The following is an 18,922-nucleotide window of genomic DNA, read 5'->3' as shown; positions in this document are numbered from 1 at the left end:
GGGCTACGGGGCCTCCCACCCCCCGTTCATGGGGTACCCCCCGGGTTACCCCATGCAGTCCTACGTGGACCCCACCAACCCCAACGCCGGCAAGGTGCTGCTCCCCACGCCCAGCATGGACTCCATGTGCTCGCCGGCCTCGTACGAGCCCGCGCAGACCCTGGTGGGCCACGCCATGGAGCCCAGCCTGGCTGCTTCACAGCCCATGCCCGTGGTCCAGCATGTGGCAACCCCCATGGAGGTGTCCACGCCCCAGTACGTGGCCCCGAGCGACCCCATGGTCCACCAGGAGCCCAGCGTGGCTGTCTTGCCAGTAGCGGCGCCTGGTCCGGTCCAGGGACAAAGCTACGGCATCTGGGACTCCAGCCAGACGACCGTGGCGGTGCAGCCCCCCTACTCTCCGGCCCAGTCTCAGCCCGCCATCTATTACCAAGGACAGGCCTGTCCGACGGTCTATGGCGTCACCTCGCCTTATTCGCAGACCACACCGCCCATCGTGCAGGTAATCCCGCCAGGGTGAAGGTGTGGCAGAATTGGGCCCAGTCCTCTGCCTGGGTGGCCTTTTGGGGAGACACTCAAAACGGGGCTGACCAGTGCTTGCCGAGGCCATCTATAGGTCGTCCTCGAGTTACAAACACAATTGAGACCAGAATTTCCATCGCTAAGCAAGATAGCGGGGGGCGGGGGGGGAGAGTCGTGCCCTGATTTTTCTGACCTTTTTCTGCCACTGTTGTTAAACGAGTTGCTGTCTTTAAGTGAGTCATGTGGTCAGTAAGCAAATCCACCTTCCCCCATTGACTTGGCCTGTCGGAAGGTCGCAAAAGGGGATCATGTGACCCTGGAACACTGCGACCGCCATAAATATGAGTCGGTTGCCAAGCGTCCGAAATTCGATCACGTGACCATGGGGGGGGTGCTGCAACGGTCCTAAGTGTGGAAAAATGGTCATAAGTTGCTTTTTTCAGTGCGGGTTGTAACTTCAAACGGTCACTAAACGAACTGTTACAAGTCGAGGACGACCTGCAGGCAGACTGATTTTTGGAAATGTTCCTTTTGTTTCTTGCAGAGTTACGCCCAGCCAAGTCTTCAGTACATCCAAGGACAACAGATTTACACCACCCATCCTCCCAGCGTGGTGGTGCAACCCACGACCGCCGTCACCACTATTGTCACCACCGGGCAGCCCCCGCCAATCCAACAGGTAGAGATGGGAGGAAGCTGGTTCATTCCGGCCCTTGGTGCTGTCAGGCTTGCGAGATGGTGTGCCACTTAGGAAGGTTATAGTTTCCTCCGTCTCCGTTGTTAAGCAAGGACTTGGTCGGCTGTTAAATGAGGACCTCACAGGGCAGGAGTTTCCGATTTCCCGCCGGCTTTCCCACTGACTTTGTTTATGGGAAACCCAGCCGGAAAAATCACACGTGACCTTGGGTCAAGTTGTTGAGTAACATTTGTTCAGCGCTGTCACAAGTTCAAGTGGGTGGTTGTTAAATGAGTAGTTGTTAAATGAGGATCCTCGGTCTGTTGGAGAGTCTTTATTTCCTAATCTGGTCTGCTTTGTAAATTGGACAGTGGCCCACAGAGCAGACTGTGGTTTTTGCGAACGTGACTGCTTGAAGATGCGTGAGACTTCAACTCCCAGAATTCCCTAGCCAGCATGGCTGGCTGGGGAATTCTGGGAGTTGAAGTCCCACGCATCTTCAAGGGGCCAAGATTGAAAACACTCCCTTACACGCTGTTGTGTAAAGTGTTTCGGCTTACCCTCCCCAGCAGTGGAAATATTCCTAAAAAGCTTCCTGTCCTGTGTCCTTTTTAATTATAAAATATAAGTATAAAATAGAAATATTGAAGTTTTTGAAGAAGATTGCTTTGCAGATTGATCTATTTACTCTTCTCCCCCCTTTTCTTCTCCTCCTCTCCCTTCCCTTTTTTCTTTTCTTTGTCTCTCCTCTCTTCCCTTTTTCCTTTTTTCTTTTCTTCCCCTCTCTTCTCCCCCTCCTCTCCCCTTCCTCTTCTCTCTCTTCCCTTCTTCTTCTTCTCTTCACTTTCCTGTTTTTACCTCTCTCCTCTTCCTTCCCACTTCTCCTTCCTTCCTTCCTCCCCTTCCTTCCTCTTTTTTCTCCCTCCCTCCCTCCTCCCCCTCCCCCTCCTCCCTTTCAGCCAGAAATGGTGGTGGCCAACAACCTCTTGGACCTGCCTCCTCCCTCTCCTCCCAAGCCCAAAACCATCGTCCTGCCCCCCAACTGGAAAACGGCCCGCGATCCCGAGGGCAAGATCTACTACTACCACGTGGCCACCAGGTGAGGCAGCTCCCTCCGGCCTCTGATCCGGGGAGGAGACCTGGCTGTGGGCATTTGCCATATTCCGAGTCCCGGCGGGTCCTGTTCCCGAAGACCCCCAACCAGCACACACAGCGTGGTGGGCTTCAGATTGTGTTTTTGGAGCGCTGGGCTGAACCTCCTCTTTCTTTGTGCAGGCAAACCCAGTGGGACCCTCCCAACTGGGACAGCCCAGAGGATGACGCCAGCCTGGAGCACGAAGCCGAAATGGATCTTGGCACACCGACGTACGACGAGAATCCCATGAAGGTGAGTTGGAGCGAAGCTGCCCCTGATAGGCACCGTGCAGGTTTTCTAATCCAAGTTAACAGCCGGCCGCTTAGGGACCTCCGTTCGAATCGCACAACGGACCCGAAATAGGAAATTTAAATGGCCCAGATTCGAAGTTAACGATGCTCAGAAGTGGAGATGTTGCAGAGGATGGAGACTTTTTTTTTTTTTTGTAAAAACAAATGATTAAAACAGATTAATATATTTGGATCGTCATATGGCTGACCTGCTTGATGAGCATTAGGACCTGCGACGATAATGGGGAGGTTCCATTACAGTCGTAAGTCAAGGACTATCTGTAGTGTGAGAACCTCTGTGCATTCCATAGCTAGTTATTAGGGTCCTATAACTACTTATAAGTAGGTAGGTAGCCCGGTCGTACGTTTTTGCAGTTATAAGTCAAGGCATGAGATGAACCCATTCTAAGTTACAATGGATGTTAATGAAACAATGTGGTCATTAAGCGGAACACTGCAGTCGCTAAGTGAAACACTACAGTCGTCAAGCGAATCCACTTTTTCCCAATGGGAAACTGGAAACCAGAAGTAAACACTGGAAAATGGCAAAAAACGTTGCGAAGAGGGAGGGAGAGAGGGAGGAAGAAAAAGGAAGGAAGGAAGAAGAGAAAGGAAAGGACAGACACAGGGCAGAAAAAGGAAGGAGGGAGGGAGGGAAGGAAGGAAGGAAAAGAAAGGGAGGAAAGAAAGGAGGGAGAAGAAAGAAAGGAAGAAAAAAGGAACAAAGGGAGGGAGGAGAAAAAGGAAAGAAAGAAAAAGAAAGAAAGAAACACCGCAAACACACACACCGTAAAGATGAACTGGCTGCTAAGCACTCCGAATACAGTCATTGTACAGTGTGTATTTGTGTTGAAAAGGAGCCATAAACAGCTCTTGGGAGGTATGTCATAACTTTGAGCGGCTCATCGTAAGTTGAGGACCACCAGTAAAATCTCCTTGTAGAGAAAATATAAATACAGAAAACTCCTCTAAACTTTGCCAGTCTCCAGTCTTCGCAAGTTCACGGCTTGTGGACTTCCACTCCCAGAATTCCCCAGCCAGTAAGGTTGACTGGGGAATTCTGGGAGTGGAAGTCCACAAGCCTTAAAGAGGCCAATGGTTGGGCACTCCTGCTTATGATTGAGCTTCAACCATAGGATCACTGAGGCTCTGGTTTGGCCCACATGTTTCGTTTTCAGTCACGGAAACCTCCCCCGCCTTCCTTCCAGTTGCACTTCCTCTGGAGTTGTTACCAGATATTTAAAAAATGGAAAATGCAAATAAAAGAATAAGCCATGAAGTAACTCTTGATTAAAGTTAGTTGCCTTATAGGGGAGATGGGCAGCACAAACCTTTAATAATAAAAAAAATGAATAATAAATTCCCAAAGCAAACAGTCATAAATCTCTGGCTTCTCCCAGTTGCCTGTTCCTCTTTGGGGGGGGGGGGAAGAAACCCCTTCATTATTTGTAAAATCACAACAGGTTTTTTCCCCCCATAACGATTCTCTGATTGCGGCGCTCTCTTCCCAGTCTTCCAAAAAGCCCAAAACTGCTGAGGCAGACACTTCCAGCGAACTGGCTAAGAAGAGCAAAGAGGTCTTCCGTAAAGAGGTGAGCTCGTTTTCATTTTCTATTTTCTATTTTATTCATATCCTAACTCTGGTATTTTTAATCAATAACTGAAGGTGGCAAAGGGACCTTCCTCATCCCATTTTCCCCACCACAAGCAGCCCTGGGCTGAAAGAGCGCGACTGGCCCAAAGTCCCCCAGATGGCTTTCACGCCTAAGGGGCAGGACTAGAACTCCCCGTCTCCTGGCGATTGGGTCAAAGTCACCCAGCCGGCCTTCGTAGTTAAGGGAGAGCTAGAACTCCCCGTCCCCTAGGGATTGGCCCAAAGTCCCCCAGATGGCTTTCACGCCTAAGGGGCAGGACTAGAACTCAACTGGGTGACCAGCCCAACTGCAGGGATTCTGCCAGGGCTGCCTCTACTCAAATCCTTGGAGGGAAGATATCCCTCCGGTCTGTGGAATTAGAGATAACGGTGCTTTTACTGGGGAAGAAGTGACCGAGATTAATTCAGGCAGGATCTGAGGCAAAAGGGAGCGAAGCCTCAAGTTGGACTAACCCCAAAATCCCACACATCGAGGGAAGGGCGGGAGGGGTGTTACTACGCAAAGGACAGAAATTGTTTTGGGGAAGCCTTTTCCCTCCTTTGAAGAAGCGTCCTTGAAGAGATAAGCAGGGGCCAAGCTGGGAGGAATGTCCTCCATCTCCCCCCCCCCCACAGTTCCTCCCCCTCCCCTGAATCTGCCATGAAGGGGCCAAAACACCCTTAACAAACGCTTCACTCTGGCAACACAAATTTTGGGTCCCGTGCAGAGTTTCCCATCGCCTCTCTCTCTCTCTCTCTCTCTCTTTGCTCCCCCACCAGATGTCTCAGTTCATTGTGCAATGCCTGAACCCCTATCGCAAACCTGACTGCAAAGTGGGGCGCATCACCACAACGGAGGACTTCAAGCACCTGGCACGCAAGGTGAGGGGGGGCCCTTCCGGAAAACTCTCTCGGAGCCTCCCCAAACAAGCCAGCTTAGTAGTCACCTCCCCTCCCCCCCCCCCAGGTTTATGAGGCATAGATGGCATCTTGGCAAAGGGGGGGGGATCAAGCTTTTCTTTTCTTTCTTTCTTTCTTTCTTTCTCCTTCCTCGTTTCTTGTTTCTTTCTTTCTTCATTTCTTTCTTTCTTCATTTCTTTCTTCATTTCTTTCTCTTTCTCCTTCCTCGTTTCTTGTTTCTTTCTTCCTTTCCTCCTCTTTCTTTCTTTCTTCCTTTCTTCCTTTCTTTCTTTTTCTCTTTCTCCTTCCTCATTTCTTGTTTCTTCCTTCCTTTCTTTCATTTCTTTCTCTTTCTCATTTCTTGTTTCTTCCTTTCTTCCTTCCTTCCTTTCTTTCTTTCTTTCTTTCTTTCTTTCTTTCTTTCTTTCTTTCTTTCTTTCTTTCTTTCTTTCTCCTTCCTCGTTTCTTGTTTCTTTCTTTCTTCATTTCTTTCTCTTTCTCCTTTCTCCTTCCTCATTTCTTGTTTCTTTCTTCCTTTCCTCCTTTCTTTCTTTCTTTCTTTCTTTCTTTCTTTCTTTCTTTCTTTCTTTCTCCTTCCTCGTTTCTTGTTTCTTTCTTTCTTTCTTTCTTTCTTCCTTTCTTTTCTTTCTTTCTTTCTTTCTTCATTTCTTTCTTCATTTCTTTCTCTTTCTCCTTCCTCGTTTCTTGTTTCTTTCTTCATTTCTTTCTTCATTTCTTTCTCTTTCTCCTTCCTCATTTCTTGTTTCTTCCTTCCTTCCTTTCTTTCATTTCTTTCTCTTTCTCATTTCTTGTTTCTTCCTTCCTTCCTTTCTTTCTTTCTTTCTTTCTTTCTTTCTTTCTTTCTTTCTTTCTTTCTTTCTTTCTTTCTTTCTTCATTTCTTTCTCTTTCTTTCTCCTTCCTCATTTCTTGTTTCTTTCTTCCTTCCTTTCTTTCTTTTCCCCCTTTCTTTTCCTCCTTCTGAGATTTATAGAACCTTGTGGTTACAATGAACATCCAAGCAGAAGCCTAGAGACGCATCTCAGTAGCCGGCCTGCCTGCCGGGAAGATGCATCCACCCCAGATTTGAGTTCTGCCTACAAAATCAGGAGGGCTAAGATAATCTCTACCAAGGAAGGAAGGAAGGAAGGAAAGGAAAGGAAAGGAAAGGAAAGGAAAGGAAAGGAAAGGAAAGGGAAGGAAAGGAAGGGAAGGGAAGGGACTTTCTCTTCCTCTCCTCAAACATTCCCTCCCTCCTAGCACTGATGATGTTACCTAGTTGGGTCGTGAAACATCTGTGAGGAAACCACCCAGCCCAGAGAGCACCAGGGACCCTGCATTTGAACTACAAATGTAATAATTATGTGGGGTTTCTTCTCTTTCCCTCCCTCCCTCTCCCCCAGCTCACTCACGGTGTGATGAACAAGGAGCTCAAATACTGCAAGACGCCCGAAGACCTGGAATGCAACGAGAACGTCAAACACAAAACGAAGGAATACATCAAGAAATACATGCAGAAGTTTGGCATCGTGTACAAACCCAAAGAAGACACCGACATGGAGTAGGATATACATACACACATATATAAAAGTTCTTAGGGACTCGATTCTCTCCTTTTCCTGAGCAGGGTTCACATACTGTTGTGGGTCTGAATACACAAAACACAGATCTGGCCACACAAACGGTCTCCTTTCCAAGATGAATTTGGAGGCCGGCGCAGCAGAAACAGTGGCGAGCAAATGTGTTTGCCACAGCCATCCCTGCTCACAACCAGCTCACTTTGCAATCAGACCCCAAAATTGACCACTAGGGCGGTGCTTCCCGTGCGCAACACAATGTGTGAGTCCATCCCCTCTCCCCACTGAGGTCTGTACAATATTCTATGTGAATATATTGAATTCCTTGATTTCCCCCCCCCCACCCCTCTTTTGTTAGGCCCGGCCTCTTTTTTTTTGCAGCCCAACACCTGTTGATATCATGGGAACACTTTGTAAGAATAGTTTTGGAAAAAAACAAAAAGAAAAAAAAAGAGGAGGGTTTGTTATTTTCTCTTCCATTTTCTGTTTCCTTCAGATTTTTTCAGTTTCTTGTGTGTTTTTTTCCTCCATTGTTCTCTGCAAGTTTTCATGTGTTATCATGTAAATATTTGCAAAGAGGCCAGCTCAAGGTTTTCAGGCAGGCAGGCCGCAGCTCTCTGTTGATAAGATTGATTTACTGCTTTAAAATCATTTTACTTTCTCCAATTTTTACGAAAGTTTTTATGTAAAAGGAAAAAAAAATTTAAAAAATTAAAGAAAATGGCAATGAAAGAAACGCAGAAAAAGTGAATTATTTTACCCACACACACACACACACACGCTGGAAGTCATGTTACCTTGAGGTAGATGGGCAGCCTATAAATTTTATTAAATAAAATAAATGGAACAAAAGTTGGGAAAGGAAAGCTTCTACAGCCAGGGGTCTTCAAACTGGGCCCTTTTATGACTGGTGGCTGAGGAATTCTGGGAGTTGAAGTCCATCAGTCATAAAAGGGCCCAGTTTGAAGCCCCTGTTCTATAGTAAGTCCTCAATTTATGATTGGTTGCTTAGCAACTATTCAAAGTTATAACAGATTACCTGGAGGATTACTACCGCCTGGATTCAAACTTAGGATGGTCAAGTGACCACATGTTGGGCAATTAGCAACTGACCTGCATTTATGCTGGGTTGCAGCACCCTCCATACACACGACCCTGTTTTACAACTGTTTTGCCAAATCTGGCATTTACTCCCAGTTACGACCACTGTGGAGCCCAAAATTTCTGCTGTTAAGCGAAACGGTTGCTCATTGAGTTTTGCCTCATTTTATGATCTTTCTCGCCACAGTTGTGAATCCCTTCAGTTGTTAAATTAGTCACCCGGTCGTTAAGTGAATCCGGCTTCCCCCATTGATCTTGCTTGTTAGAAGATCGCGGAAGGGGATCACGTGACCCCCGGGACATGGCGACGGTCATAAATAGAAGCCAGTTGCCAAGTGTCTGGATTTTTGTCACATGACCACAGGGAGGCTGCAGCAGTCGTAAGTGTGAAAAAGGGTCCTTAAAACACTTCATTTAGCGACTGTTTGAAGTTAACGACGGCAGTAAAAAAAAGTGACTCATGACCGTTTTTCCACATGGACGACTGTCACAACATCCTTGTGGTTACATGATCAGAATTCAGACAGTTGGCAACCGACTCCTATTTATGACGGTCGCAGCGTCCCAGAGTCACGTGACCCCCTTTCACGACCTCCCGACAAGCAAAATCAATGGGGGAAGCCAGGTTCACTTCATAACTGCGCGACTAATTTATCAACTGCAACGATTCATTTAAGAAGAGGCGTGGTAAAATGTGGCAAAACTCCCTTTTAACCACTGTCTCGCTTAGGAACGGATGGTTTTGGGGGCCCCCTGGTAGGTCGTAGGACTGCATGAAGTACCCAGGCTGGCCTTCAGGGGGCAGAGTTGCATTGTCTTGAATGAGGGGGCTCTTGCCAAGACATGGAGGGCTGGGGTTCCCCAAGTGGGGCCCTCTGGATAGTGGGATGCTCGTCCGATTCTCAGTTGGATAACTCCCTGGGCAAAGCAGGGCCCCCGTGCCCCACTCCCTCGGGAAGGACCCCCTTGACACCCAACCATCACACACACACACACACCCAGATTCGGACGTCCTTGGGGCCCCCCTTTGACCAGCCATTTTGAAGGGGGAAGCTTACAAAGCTGGGATCCTGGAGCAGAGTTTGTCAGCCTCTGCAACTGGGGGACGTCTGGACTTCAAAGTTTCCCAGAATTCCCCAGCCAGTCACGGTGGATGGAAAATCCTTGAAGTTTATGGATCAGGTGCCCAGAGGACTCTTTCCCTCCTCTGGGGGTGCCCCACAGCTTCAGAAAGCTACTGAGTGCTCCACGGGGTGCTGTTCTAGTATCTTCAACCTTCACTTCCTTTCTTGCACTGATGACGTTACTTAGCTGGGCCATCAAAACATCTGCAAACAGCAGTCCTCCCCCTCCTGCCCCCTGCAGCCCCCCTCCCTTCTGGCACTAAGGATGTTCCCTAGTTGAGTCACAAAAACGTCTGCAAGAAAAGCCACCCAGCTCAGAGGGCACCAGGACCTCTCAGCCCCCCCCCCTCCTCCTCCTCCTCCCCCAGATCTCCTTGGCTGGCTTGCATCAACAACAGATGCTCCTCCATCTGTTCCCTTCTTTGATGCTCAAGGCCACGTCCACGGGGGCTTTCTGACCAGCGAGCAGCAGGCCAGGAGGAGGACACACGTGTGCACTATGCCAGGAGCCACCAGCCAGCCTGGGCAGCAGGAATCCACACCGCCTGGATTCCCCCTGGGGATTAGCAGGGAAGACCCACCCAATGGAGCGTCTTGGAAGAGAAGCCCCACCTTGGCCTGACCCAGCCTGCAACACACGACTGGCAATTAAAAGCACCTCCAGAAAGGATGTTGTTGGCACCCACCCAAAAATGTCCCTTTGTCCTGTGCTGCAGGATGCCCCCCACACACACACACACTTACAACCATCCCCTCCGTTGGCATTGGGTCTGTTCTTATAGTAACTTGGTAGTCCCCGGAACCCCCTGCCTCCCACCAGGGATTCCTGCCATGTATATATATATATATATAGTGCTTTTTTTCTAAAAAAAAAAAAAAAAAGGTGCCGGAAGTCACACACGTCATACAACCTGCCTTGCCTACCCTACAAGGTTCCATCCAAAAAAGGTTATATATATATATAGCTAGTCCTTGACTTATGACTGTGGCATAAATCCATTGCTAAGCAAGGGGATTGTTAAGTGAGCGGTGTCCAATTTTATGACCTTGTTTGGAATGGCTGTTAAGCGAGTCACTGCCGTTGTTAAATGAAACAGGTGGTTAAGTGACTCTGGCTTCCCTCCATTGACTGCTTATTAGAAGCTGGCTGGGATGATTGCAAAGGGGGGGGGGGAGGGAGGGAGAGAAGGAAGGAAGGAAGGTATTGGAGGAGAGGGAGGGAAGGGGGAAGGAAGGAAAGGAAGGAGTGAAGGAAGGGGAAAGTATTGGAGGAAGGGAAGGAAAAGCAGGAAAGGGGAAGAAAGATATGGGAGGGAGGAGGGAGGGAAGGAAGGAAAGAAGGGATTGTGGGAGGGAGGGAAAGATAAAGTAACATCTGTAGAACATCTGGAAAATACTGGCAAGCCTCCCAGTGAGCTCAGTTTAGCAGTTTTTAGTTTTTTAACGGCCCACCAAATTTCCCCCAGCTGAACCTGTGGCTCACCCTGAAGATTCCCCAAGTCTCCCCCTCAGCACTTCTGCCTCCCTGTGATTCTCCCCAGAAATCAGTCAAAACAAACCCCACCATATTGTGTCCAATTGCAGCCACAAACTCCGGTTATCTACATAAGGAGGGCAGAGCTTCCATTGCATGAGCCTGGGTTCCATCTTGACTTTTTTGACCTTTGGGTGGGTGCAGGTCCAGCAGTTTCCTTCCTTTTTCTCCTTTCTTTCCTTCTTTACCCATCCACTCCTTTTTCTCTGCTTTCTTCCTTTCTCTTCCATCCTTCCTTTCCTTTTCCTCCTACTCTTTTTCCTCTCCTTTTCCCTTCCCTCAATCTTTCATTCCTTCCTTTTCTTCTTTCCTGCTTTCCTTCCTTTGTTCCTTTTTCTTTTTTCTCTGCTCTCCTTCCTTCCCTCTTTTCCTCCCATCCCCCATTCCTTCTCCCATACATTCTTTCCTACCTTTTCCCTTTCCCTCCCTTAATCTTTCCTTCCATTTTTCTCCTTCACTCCTTTTTATTTCCTTCCTTTGTCCATTCTTCATTCCCTTTCTCCAGTCCTTTTCTCCTCTTCCTTCCTTCCCTTTTCCTCCCACCCTCCTTTCCTTCTCCCTCCCATAGGTTCCTTCCTTTTCCCTTTTCTTCCCTTAATCTTTCCTTTTTCTCCTTCACTCCCTTTATTTTTCCTTTCCTGCTTTCCTTCCTTCATTTTTTTCTTTGTTTCTCCATTCCCCTTCCTTCCTTTTCCCCACCCTTTCCTTCTCCCTCCCATTCTTTCCTTTCTTCCTTTTCCTTCCCTCAGTTTTTCCTTCCTTCCTTTTCCTCCTTCACTTCCCTTTTTTCTTTTCCTTTCCCACTTTCCTTCCTTTTCTCCATCCTTCATTTCTTTTTCTTTCTCTGCTCTCCTTCCTCCCTCCCACCTTGTAAATTCTTGCCTAAACCAGGGGTAGGCAACCTTGGCTCTTTTATGACTCATGGACTTCAACTCCCAGAATTCCTGAGCCAGCATGAGGGAAACTTTGGCCCCTTCATGACTCGTGGACTTCAACTCCCAGAATTCCTGAGCCAGCCATACTGAGGGGAAAGGGAGAGTTTCCAAGCTGAGCCATGCTGGCTCAGGAATTCTGGGAGTTGAAGTCCATGAGTCATAAAAGAGGCAAGGTTGCCTATTCCTGATATAGGGTGCCATGCTGGCAGAGGAATTCTGGGAGTTGAAGTCCCCTCATCTTCCTAGTAACTCAGGGGTAGGCCACCTTGGCTCTTTTATGACTTGTGGACTTCAACTCCCAGAATTCCTGAGCCAGCCATGCTGAGGGGAAGGGAGAGATTTCCAAGCTGAGCCACGCTGGCTCAGGAACTCTGGGAGTTGAAGTCCACCAGTCATAAAGCGGCCTAGGCCTAAGGTAGGCAACCTGGGCTCTTTTATGACTCATGGACTTCAACTCCCAGAATTCCTCAGCCAGCCATGCTGAGGGGAAAGGGAGAGGTTTCCAAGCTGAGCCATGCTGGCTCAGGAATTCTGGGAGTTGAAGTTCACGAGCCATAAAAGAGCCAAGGTGGCCTAGCCCTGGTCTAAAGGCATACTTTCAAGAATCTTCCGGAAACACCCCCCCACACACACACACACACTGCCTGGCTGGGGAATCCTGGGAAGCTGGTCTTCCAAGGAATGGGTGAAAGCTGGACCGTCCAATTGCGTCTCAGCTCCTGGACTCTTCGTCAGCCAAAGAGAAGCAGAAGCCTTTGCACGAATTGGCTCTTCCAACCCTCCCTTAAAAGATTCTGGCACTTCCTGGAGAGCTGAGGGGATCCTGGGAGAATCCCACCAATCCAGAATAATTTAATTTATTTGGAAGACACACCAAAACCTCCTTTCAAATCTATAATATAAGGAGATTCCGCTTTCTTTCTCTTTGGAAACCTTGGATGAACAAAAAGGTTTTTATCGCCTTCTGCCCTCTCACACAGTCCATTAAGAACAATTAAAACTTTTATTTAACAGCAAAATTGTGGAAACATCTAGTTTGTACATTTACAATTCTTCTCTTCCAAGAAGGACATCAGCAAAACTCCAGGCATATTTACAGAAGGGAAGTTAAATGTTGTTACCCAAAAAAGGGAAAAAGGCAGTCCTCGATTTATGACGGATCACTTAACAACCATTCAAAGTTATTACAGACTCATAAATGTTTAAACTTCGTTCAAAGATACAGTACCTTGAGGTACAACAGTTTGTTTAGTGACTGTTCAAACTTAAAATGTCACTGAAAGAAGTGATTTACGACCTTATGTTTTTCACACAGCTGTCGCCATGGTTACGTGATCAAAATTCAGCCGCTTGGCAACTGATTCATATTTACGACGGTCGCTGTGTCCCGGGGTCACGTGATCCCCTTTTGTCCAATTCAGTTAACAACCGTGTGACTGACTTAGCAACTAGTGTTTCATTTAACAACTGTGGCAAGAAAAGTTGCAATATGGAATAAAATTCACTTAACCATCTTGCTTAACAACGGAAATTTGGGTCTCAATTGTGGTCGTAAGCTGAGAACTACCTGTATTTTGCTTATTCATTAGATTTGTATGCGTCCCTTCTCGTCTTGAGGCAACTTTGTATGACTGGTCCTCAAAGTTACAACGGCCACCTGACCACCAGGCCTGGCTCTGTGATGGCGTGTTAGGCATCTGGCCACTGTCTCACATTTATGACTGGTTGCAGCGTCCCACGGTCACGTGATTGCATTTGGCAAAAGGTTTTACAGTTTTTCCAGCAAAAGACACGCATTGCATAAAATGTTTGCCCTTCAAGACCAGATGGTTCACTTAAGGACTGTGGTGACTCATTTAATGATGGTCATAAATTGAGTCTGGGAATTGATGTCCGCCCATCTTAAAGTGGCCAAGGCTGAGAAACGCTGTTGTAGAGTGCTGCGTAAACTGAGATAATCCACAGAGGCAACTTAATCTTGGTTTATGGGGTTGGCGATCAGTTAACTATGGTTAATAAAATTCAAGGGAAACAGGAGCCAAACTCAGTCCTGCATGAGGCCACAGGAAGCCAGTCGTAGCAGCCAGAGGTCAAATAAGTCAAAATGGCCGCCACAACTCTATGATTGAAGCCCATCCCCTTTGTAAAGTGGACACCTCTGGATCACCACTTTAGATCTCAGATTGACTGAGTTCACATCACAGATTAGATTCCGTGAAAATCGGTTGAGGGAGGTTGAAGGTTCAGCTCCTTGTAGGAATGTTGGCCAGTTACGTGAAGAAGCCCATCTACGCACCCACCCCCTGAAGCCATCTGGAAGCACATTTGGGTAACAACAAACTGGGTTTGTTAAGCCATGTTCTGCTGGGGGTCAGCCTGGATCCAGCATCTGGTGAGAGTCACATCAAGAAGTTGGCCAAAAGGACCATTAGGGGAGAGAGACAACAACGATGCCGTGCAGGGAATGACCAGTGTGCAAAGGGTTGTCTATGTGTATGTCTGTGTGTGTGAGAGAGATGGGGAGGAGGGGGAGACAAAAAGAGAAAGAATGAAAAAATAAGAAAGAGAATAGAAAGAAAGGGAGAAAATGAAAGAAAGACTGGGAGAGGGAAAAATGGGAAGAGAAGGAGAGAAAATGAAAAGAAAGAGAAAGAACAGAAAAAGGTGAAAATGAAAGGACAGAAAAATGAAAAAACGAGTGAAAGAGAAAAAGAGAATGAGAAAGAATGGGAGAAAGAATGAATGAAAGAAAAAAATGAGAGACGGAATGAGAAAGAAAGAGAGAAAGAACAGGTAGAAAAAGGGAAAGGAAGAAAATGGGAGAATGGGAGAGAGAATGAGAGGGGAAAAAAGAGAATGAAAGAGAGAGAGAGAGAGAGACTTGGGCTGACATAACGGAAGGACGTAATTGACCGAAAACTAAATCGGTGTGGATAGGGCACCACCAGGAAATCCAAAATACTATTCTAGAGAAGGAACATGCCTGGAGGAACGATGGTGTTTTTTTCTTCTTCCTGTTAAGCACCTTGGTAATTTCCATCCAGCCCTCCCTGATGGTTTATCCAAATTTTCCTTTTTTCTTTCAAATCCCCCCGCCCAAAAGCAAAGCCTTATTACAGTATGCAAAGTGTCCTCATCCCTCGACTGTCCTGTTGGTTAAAATATTATTATTATTATTATTATTATTTTAAGGAAAAACCCAGAGTGAGAAAAATGTTGGCGGTCCAGGGTGGGGGGGGAGGGGGGCGGCAGCAACGGAGGGCGGGCAGAGTCTTCACACCACCGAGCTAACCTCGAGGGGCGCGTTCAGACGGTCCGCCACGTCCCCCCGCTCGACGGCAGACAGGGCCTCGCTCAGGGCCTCCAGCGTGGCCCCCTCTTGGGCCGACCAATCGGAGAGCAGCGTGTGGGCAGGGGCCTCCCCCCAGCCGATGGTCTGGATGGTTTCGTCCGCGTAGCCCAAGTGCTGGGCAAGACTGCGCCAGTCTTTGCCTTGGGGGGTGGGCATTTCCAGCATCTGCTCTACTTCCTCCTGTAGAGGGTGGGGGAGGCTGCTGTATAGGCGGGGGTCGGCTCTAGGTCCTCCTTTTGGGGGGGAAGAGAAGGAGAGGAAATTGATTCAGATTGATGCTCTTTCCTTCCTTCCTTCTTTCTTTCTCTCCTTTCTCTGTCCTTTCCGTTTTCCTCATTTTCCTTCCTTTCTTTCCATTTCTTCTTCCTCTTTTCTGCTTCTGCCTTCCTTTCCTTTCTTTTCTTTTCCTTTTTTTCCCTTCCTTCCCTCCTTTACTTCCTTCCTTCCTTTTTTTTCTTTCTTTCTTCCTTCCTGTTTTCCTCATTTTCCTTCTTCCCCCTTTCTACTTTCTCCTTTCATTTCATTTCATTTCATTTTTCTTTTCTTTTTCTTTCCTTGTTCACCTTCCTTTCTTCTTCCTTCCTTTTTTCTTTCCTTCTGTATTTTTTCCTTCCTTCCTTCCTTCCTTCCTCTTTCTTTTTCTCCTTTCTCTGTCCTTTCTGTTTTCCTCATTTTCCTTCCTTTCTTTCCATTTCTTCTTCCTCTTTTCTGCTTCTGCTTTCCTTTCCTTTCTTTTCCTTTTTTCCCTTCCTTCCTTCCTTCTTTACTTCCTTCCTTCCTTCTTTCTTCCTTCCTTCCTTTCTTCCTGTTTTCCTCATTTTCCTCCTTCCCCTTTTCCACTTTCTCCTTTCATTTCATTTTTCTTTTCTTTTTCTTTCCTTGTTCTCCTTCCTTTTTTCTTTCCTTCTGTATTTTTTCCTTCCTTCCTTCCTTCCTTCCTTCCTTCCTTCCTTCCTTCCTTCCTTCCTTCCTTCCTTCCTTCCTTCCTTCCTTCCTCCCTCTCTCCCTCCCACTTCATTTATTTTTTCTTTGAAGAACAGGTTGGATCCTAGCAGCCTGATCAACATCTGAACATTTACCCATAGTAAAAAACCTCTCCACCATGAGGACTAGCAACTCAGGGAACGGCAACCTCACCCTTGTTCAGCGGATGCTGCTCCTGCAGGCTGTGGGTGTCAAGGAAGACCCCGCTGTCTCCGTGAAGTTTCTCTCCTTCTGGGGATGAGGCCAACTCCCCCATCCGGGCTTTGGCCAACTGGTGCTTCTGCTTGCACGTGGTCCAGCTGCATCAGAGCAGGGGGAGATGGTTATTTGGGGGGCTGACCCAAGACCCTCCCCTCTATTTCCCCCTTCAAGCAAGCAAAAAAGCCCTGGCTGGCCTCCCCTCCCTCCTAATCACAGCCAGATCTTGCAGCTGGCCTTAAAAGCAGTGCAAAAAAAAAAAGAGAGAGAACCTCTCTTACTGACATCTCCAGACAGATGGCCGGATGGAGCAGAAGACAGATGAGTGGGGAGGAAGGGCTGGGGGGGGGGGGGGGGGAGTATTGGGGGGGGTGTATGGAGGTTCTGCAGGGAGATGAAGAGATGAACGAGTTGGAAAAGCGGTTATCTGGCTGGGCTTTGATGGCTAAATAAAGGTAGTCCTCAACTTACGACCACAACGTAGCCCAAAAGCTTCTGCTGCTAAGTGAGACAGTTGTTCAGTGAGTTTTGCCCCACTTTTTAAGTGAATCACTGCAGCTGTTAAGTTAGTAACACGGTTCTTAAGTGAAGCCGGCTGCCCCCATTGACTCTGCTTATCAGATGGTCACTAAAGGGGATCACGTGACCCCGGGACACTGCGGCCGTCGTAATATGAGTCAGTTGCCAAGCCTTTGAATTTTGATCACCTGACCTTTGGGATGCTCTGACGGTCATAACTGTGAAAAACTGCATTTTTCACTAAATGGTCACTAAATGAACCATCCATCGTAAGTCGAGGACCGCCTCTCAATAGGAGACTGAAAGAAAAGCAAGGAGCTCTATTGGGAAAAAAAACAGATCCTTTTTCATAAGGAACCAGCCTGCATTAGGCCAAGAGTTTGATCCAGACCCCGCAGAATAAAATGCCTGAAAATCCTTGACTTAACAACCATAATTGTGTTAAAAATTTCCATTGCTAACACAATGCAGTTGTTAAGTGAGTCTTGACCCATTTTATGACCTTTATGGCCACAGCTTCTAAGTCAGGGGTCTTCAAACTTGGCCCTTTTATGACTGGTGGATTTCAACTCTCAGAATTCCTCAGCCAGGCACGTTCACCGAGGAATTCTGGGAGTTGAAGTCCACCAGTCATAAAAGGGCCAAGTTTGAAGACTCCTGGTCTGGATCCAAGCCCGCAGTTTCATCAAAATGGCTGACTGAGGAATTCTGGGAGTTGAAGTCCACCAGTCATAAAAGGGCCAAGTTGGAAGACTCCTGGTCTGGATCCAAGCCCGCAGTTTCATCAAAATGGCCGACTGAGGAATTCTGGGAGTTGAAGTCCACCAGTCCTAAAAGGGCCAAGTATGAAGGCCCCTGTTCTAAGTGAATCCCTGCAAATTTTAAGTGAATCCATCAGCTGGGAAGATTGCAAGTGGTGATCACGTGACCCCAGGACAGGACAAACGGTCATAAATGTGAGCCCATAGCCAAAGGCCCAAATTGTGACAGCCATAACTCAGAGGACACAGGACTTCCTGTACAGCAATGTTTCTCAAACTGGCTGGGGAATTCTGGGAATTGGACGTCCATGCATCTTAAAGTGAGAGGTTGAGGCATCGTTATATTGCAGGCAGGCCTCGACTTACGACAGTTCATTTAGTGACCATTCAAACTTTCCAGGGCAATGAAAAAAAGTGACTTGCGACCGTTTTTCACACTTACGACCACCGCAGAATTCCCCCATGGTCACGTGATCAAAATTCAGACAGTTTGGCCACTGATGTGTATTTACGACGGTCGCAGCACCCTGGGGGCCACGTGATCCCCTTTTGCGACCTTCTGACAAGCAGGAAGCCAGATTCACTTAACGACCGTGTCGTTAACTGAACAACCGCATTGATTCACTCAATAACTTGTGGTGAGAAAGGTCATAAAATGGGGGCAAAACTCACATAACGAATGTCTTGCTCAACAACAGAAATTTTGGGCTCCCATGTGGTCGTAAGTCGAGGACTCTCTGTGGCTTAATTCTAGCTCTAGCAAAGATGTGAGAGGGTGAGGTTGGGCCAAGGATCTTATTTCCCCGCAAGGAGAAATGTAGCTTCTCAGGGAAAGAGGAATGCTATATTTCTAGATTTCTAGAATTTGAAGAAAGCCGGATAGGTCCCACCAGGATAGGGGGGTCCCCCATCCTGTAGACCCCTCCTCACCACAGAGACTTACCATTTGAAACCCACGTAGGCGAGGAGCCCCACCACCACAGCGGCCAAGATGGAGCAGTAGACAGGGATGATGCTGTTGGGGTGGTCGTCCACCAGGGAGGGCACAAACTCGGAAGACGAGTTGGGGGAATCGCTGCCTTCCGCCTCTAGGGGCGCCGTCCTTCTCGGATGGTCCTTCCGGGGTGCCCCTTCAGGCCGTTTCAGGATCTGCAGCTCTTTATCTAAAATTAAAATGAAAGGGAAAATTAAAACGAAGGGGGGGGGAAGCAAACCCCAACACCTAGGAAACAGCTGGGGGTTCCCAGCGGGTTTGTGTGTATTTGTGTGTGTGTGTGTGTCATCTCAAAAAGAGTAAAATAACAAGAGCCCCACCCCTAATTATTTTTGCAAACTCAATTCCCCCCACTACATTTAGTCCTCGACTTATGACTACAACAGAGCCTCAAATTTCCATCGCTGAGCCAGACAATTGTTAAGTGACCTTTGCCCCACTTTACGACCTTCCTTGCCCCCGTTGTTAAGTGAATCCTTTCAGATGTTGAGTTAGGAACACAGTTGTTAAGCAAATCTGGCTTCCCTCGTTGACTCTTCTTGTAGGAAGGTCGCAAAAAGGGATCACGTGACCCCTGGGATGACCTCCAAGGTCCCTTCCAACTCTTGTTATTAGGAGGAGGGGGGAGGAGGAAAGTCATTCCAGCCTGAGCAGGGGGTTGGACTAGAAGACCTCCAAGGTCCAACTCT

At 47.6% G+C, this 18,922-nt stretch overlaps 2 protein-coding genes across 2 annotated transcripts in view; one reads left to right on the top strand and one right to left on the bottom strand.

The window, feature by feature from the left end:
• Nucleotides 1-7,417, top strand: part of SETD2 (SET domain containing 2, histone lysine methyltransferase) — a 62,650-nt gene extending 55,233 nt beyond the window's left edge. The window contains exons 16-22 of the mRNA XM_015814290.2: nt 1-502; nt 1,067-1,201; nt 2,158-2,297; nt 2,474-2,585; nt 4,135-4,215; nt 5,037-5,138; nt 6,558-7,417. Of these exons, the coding sequence (XP_015669776.2) occupies nt 1-502; nt 1,067-1,201; nt 2,158-2,297; nt 2,474-2,585; nt 4,135-4,215; nt 5,037-5,138; nt 6,558-6,719 (1,234 nt within the window). The 3' untranslated portion in view covers nt 6,720-7,417. The remainder of the gene's footprint in view (nt 503-1,066; nt 1,202-2,157; nt 2,298-2,473; nt 2,586-4,134; nt 4,216-5,036; nt 5,139-6,557) is intronic.
• Nucleotides 7,418-14,699: 7,282 nt separating this feature from the next.
• LOC107286004 (death domain-containing membrane protein NRADD-like) overlaps nt 14,700-18,922 on the bottom strand; it is a 17,958-nt gene continuing 13,735 nt past the window's right edge. The window contains exons 4-6 of the mRNA XM_015814289.1: nt 18,183-18,402; nt 15,915-16,060; nt 14,700-14,998 (exon numbers count right to left, since the gene is read on the bottom strand). Coding sequence (XP_015669775.1) covers nt 14,700-14,998; nt 15,915-16,060; nt 18,183-18,402 — 665 coding nt within the window. The remainder of the gene's footprint in view (nt 14,999-15,914; nt 16,061-18,182; nt 18,403-18,922) is intronic.

This window comes from Protobothrops mucrosquamatus, unplaced genomic scaffold (genome assembly GCF_001527695.2).
Source record: "Protobothrops mucrosquamatus isolate PMUCROS unplaced genomic scaffold, P.Mucros_1.0 scaffold235, whole genome shotgun sequence".
Lineage (NCBI taxonomy): Eukaryota > Metazoa > Chordata > Lepidosauria > Squamata > Viperidae > Protobothrops > Protobothrops mucrosquamatus.
Note: the sequence above shows the minus strand (reverse complement) of the source record. Positions and strands in the feature narration are given on the sequence as shown.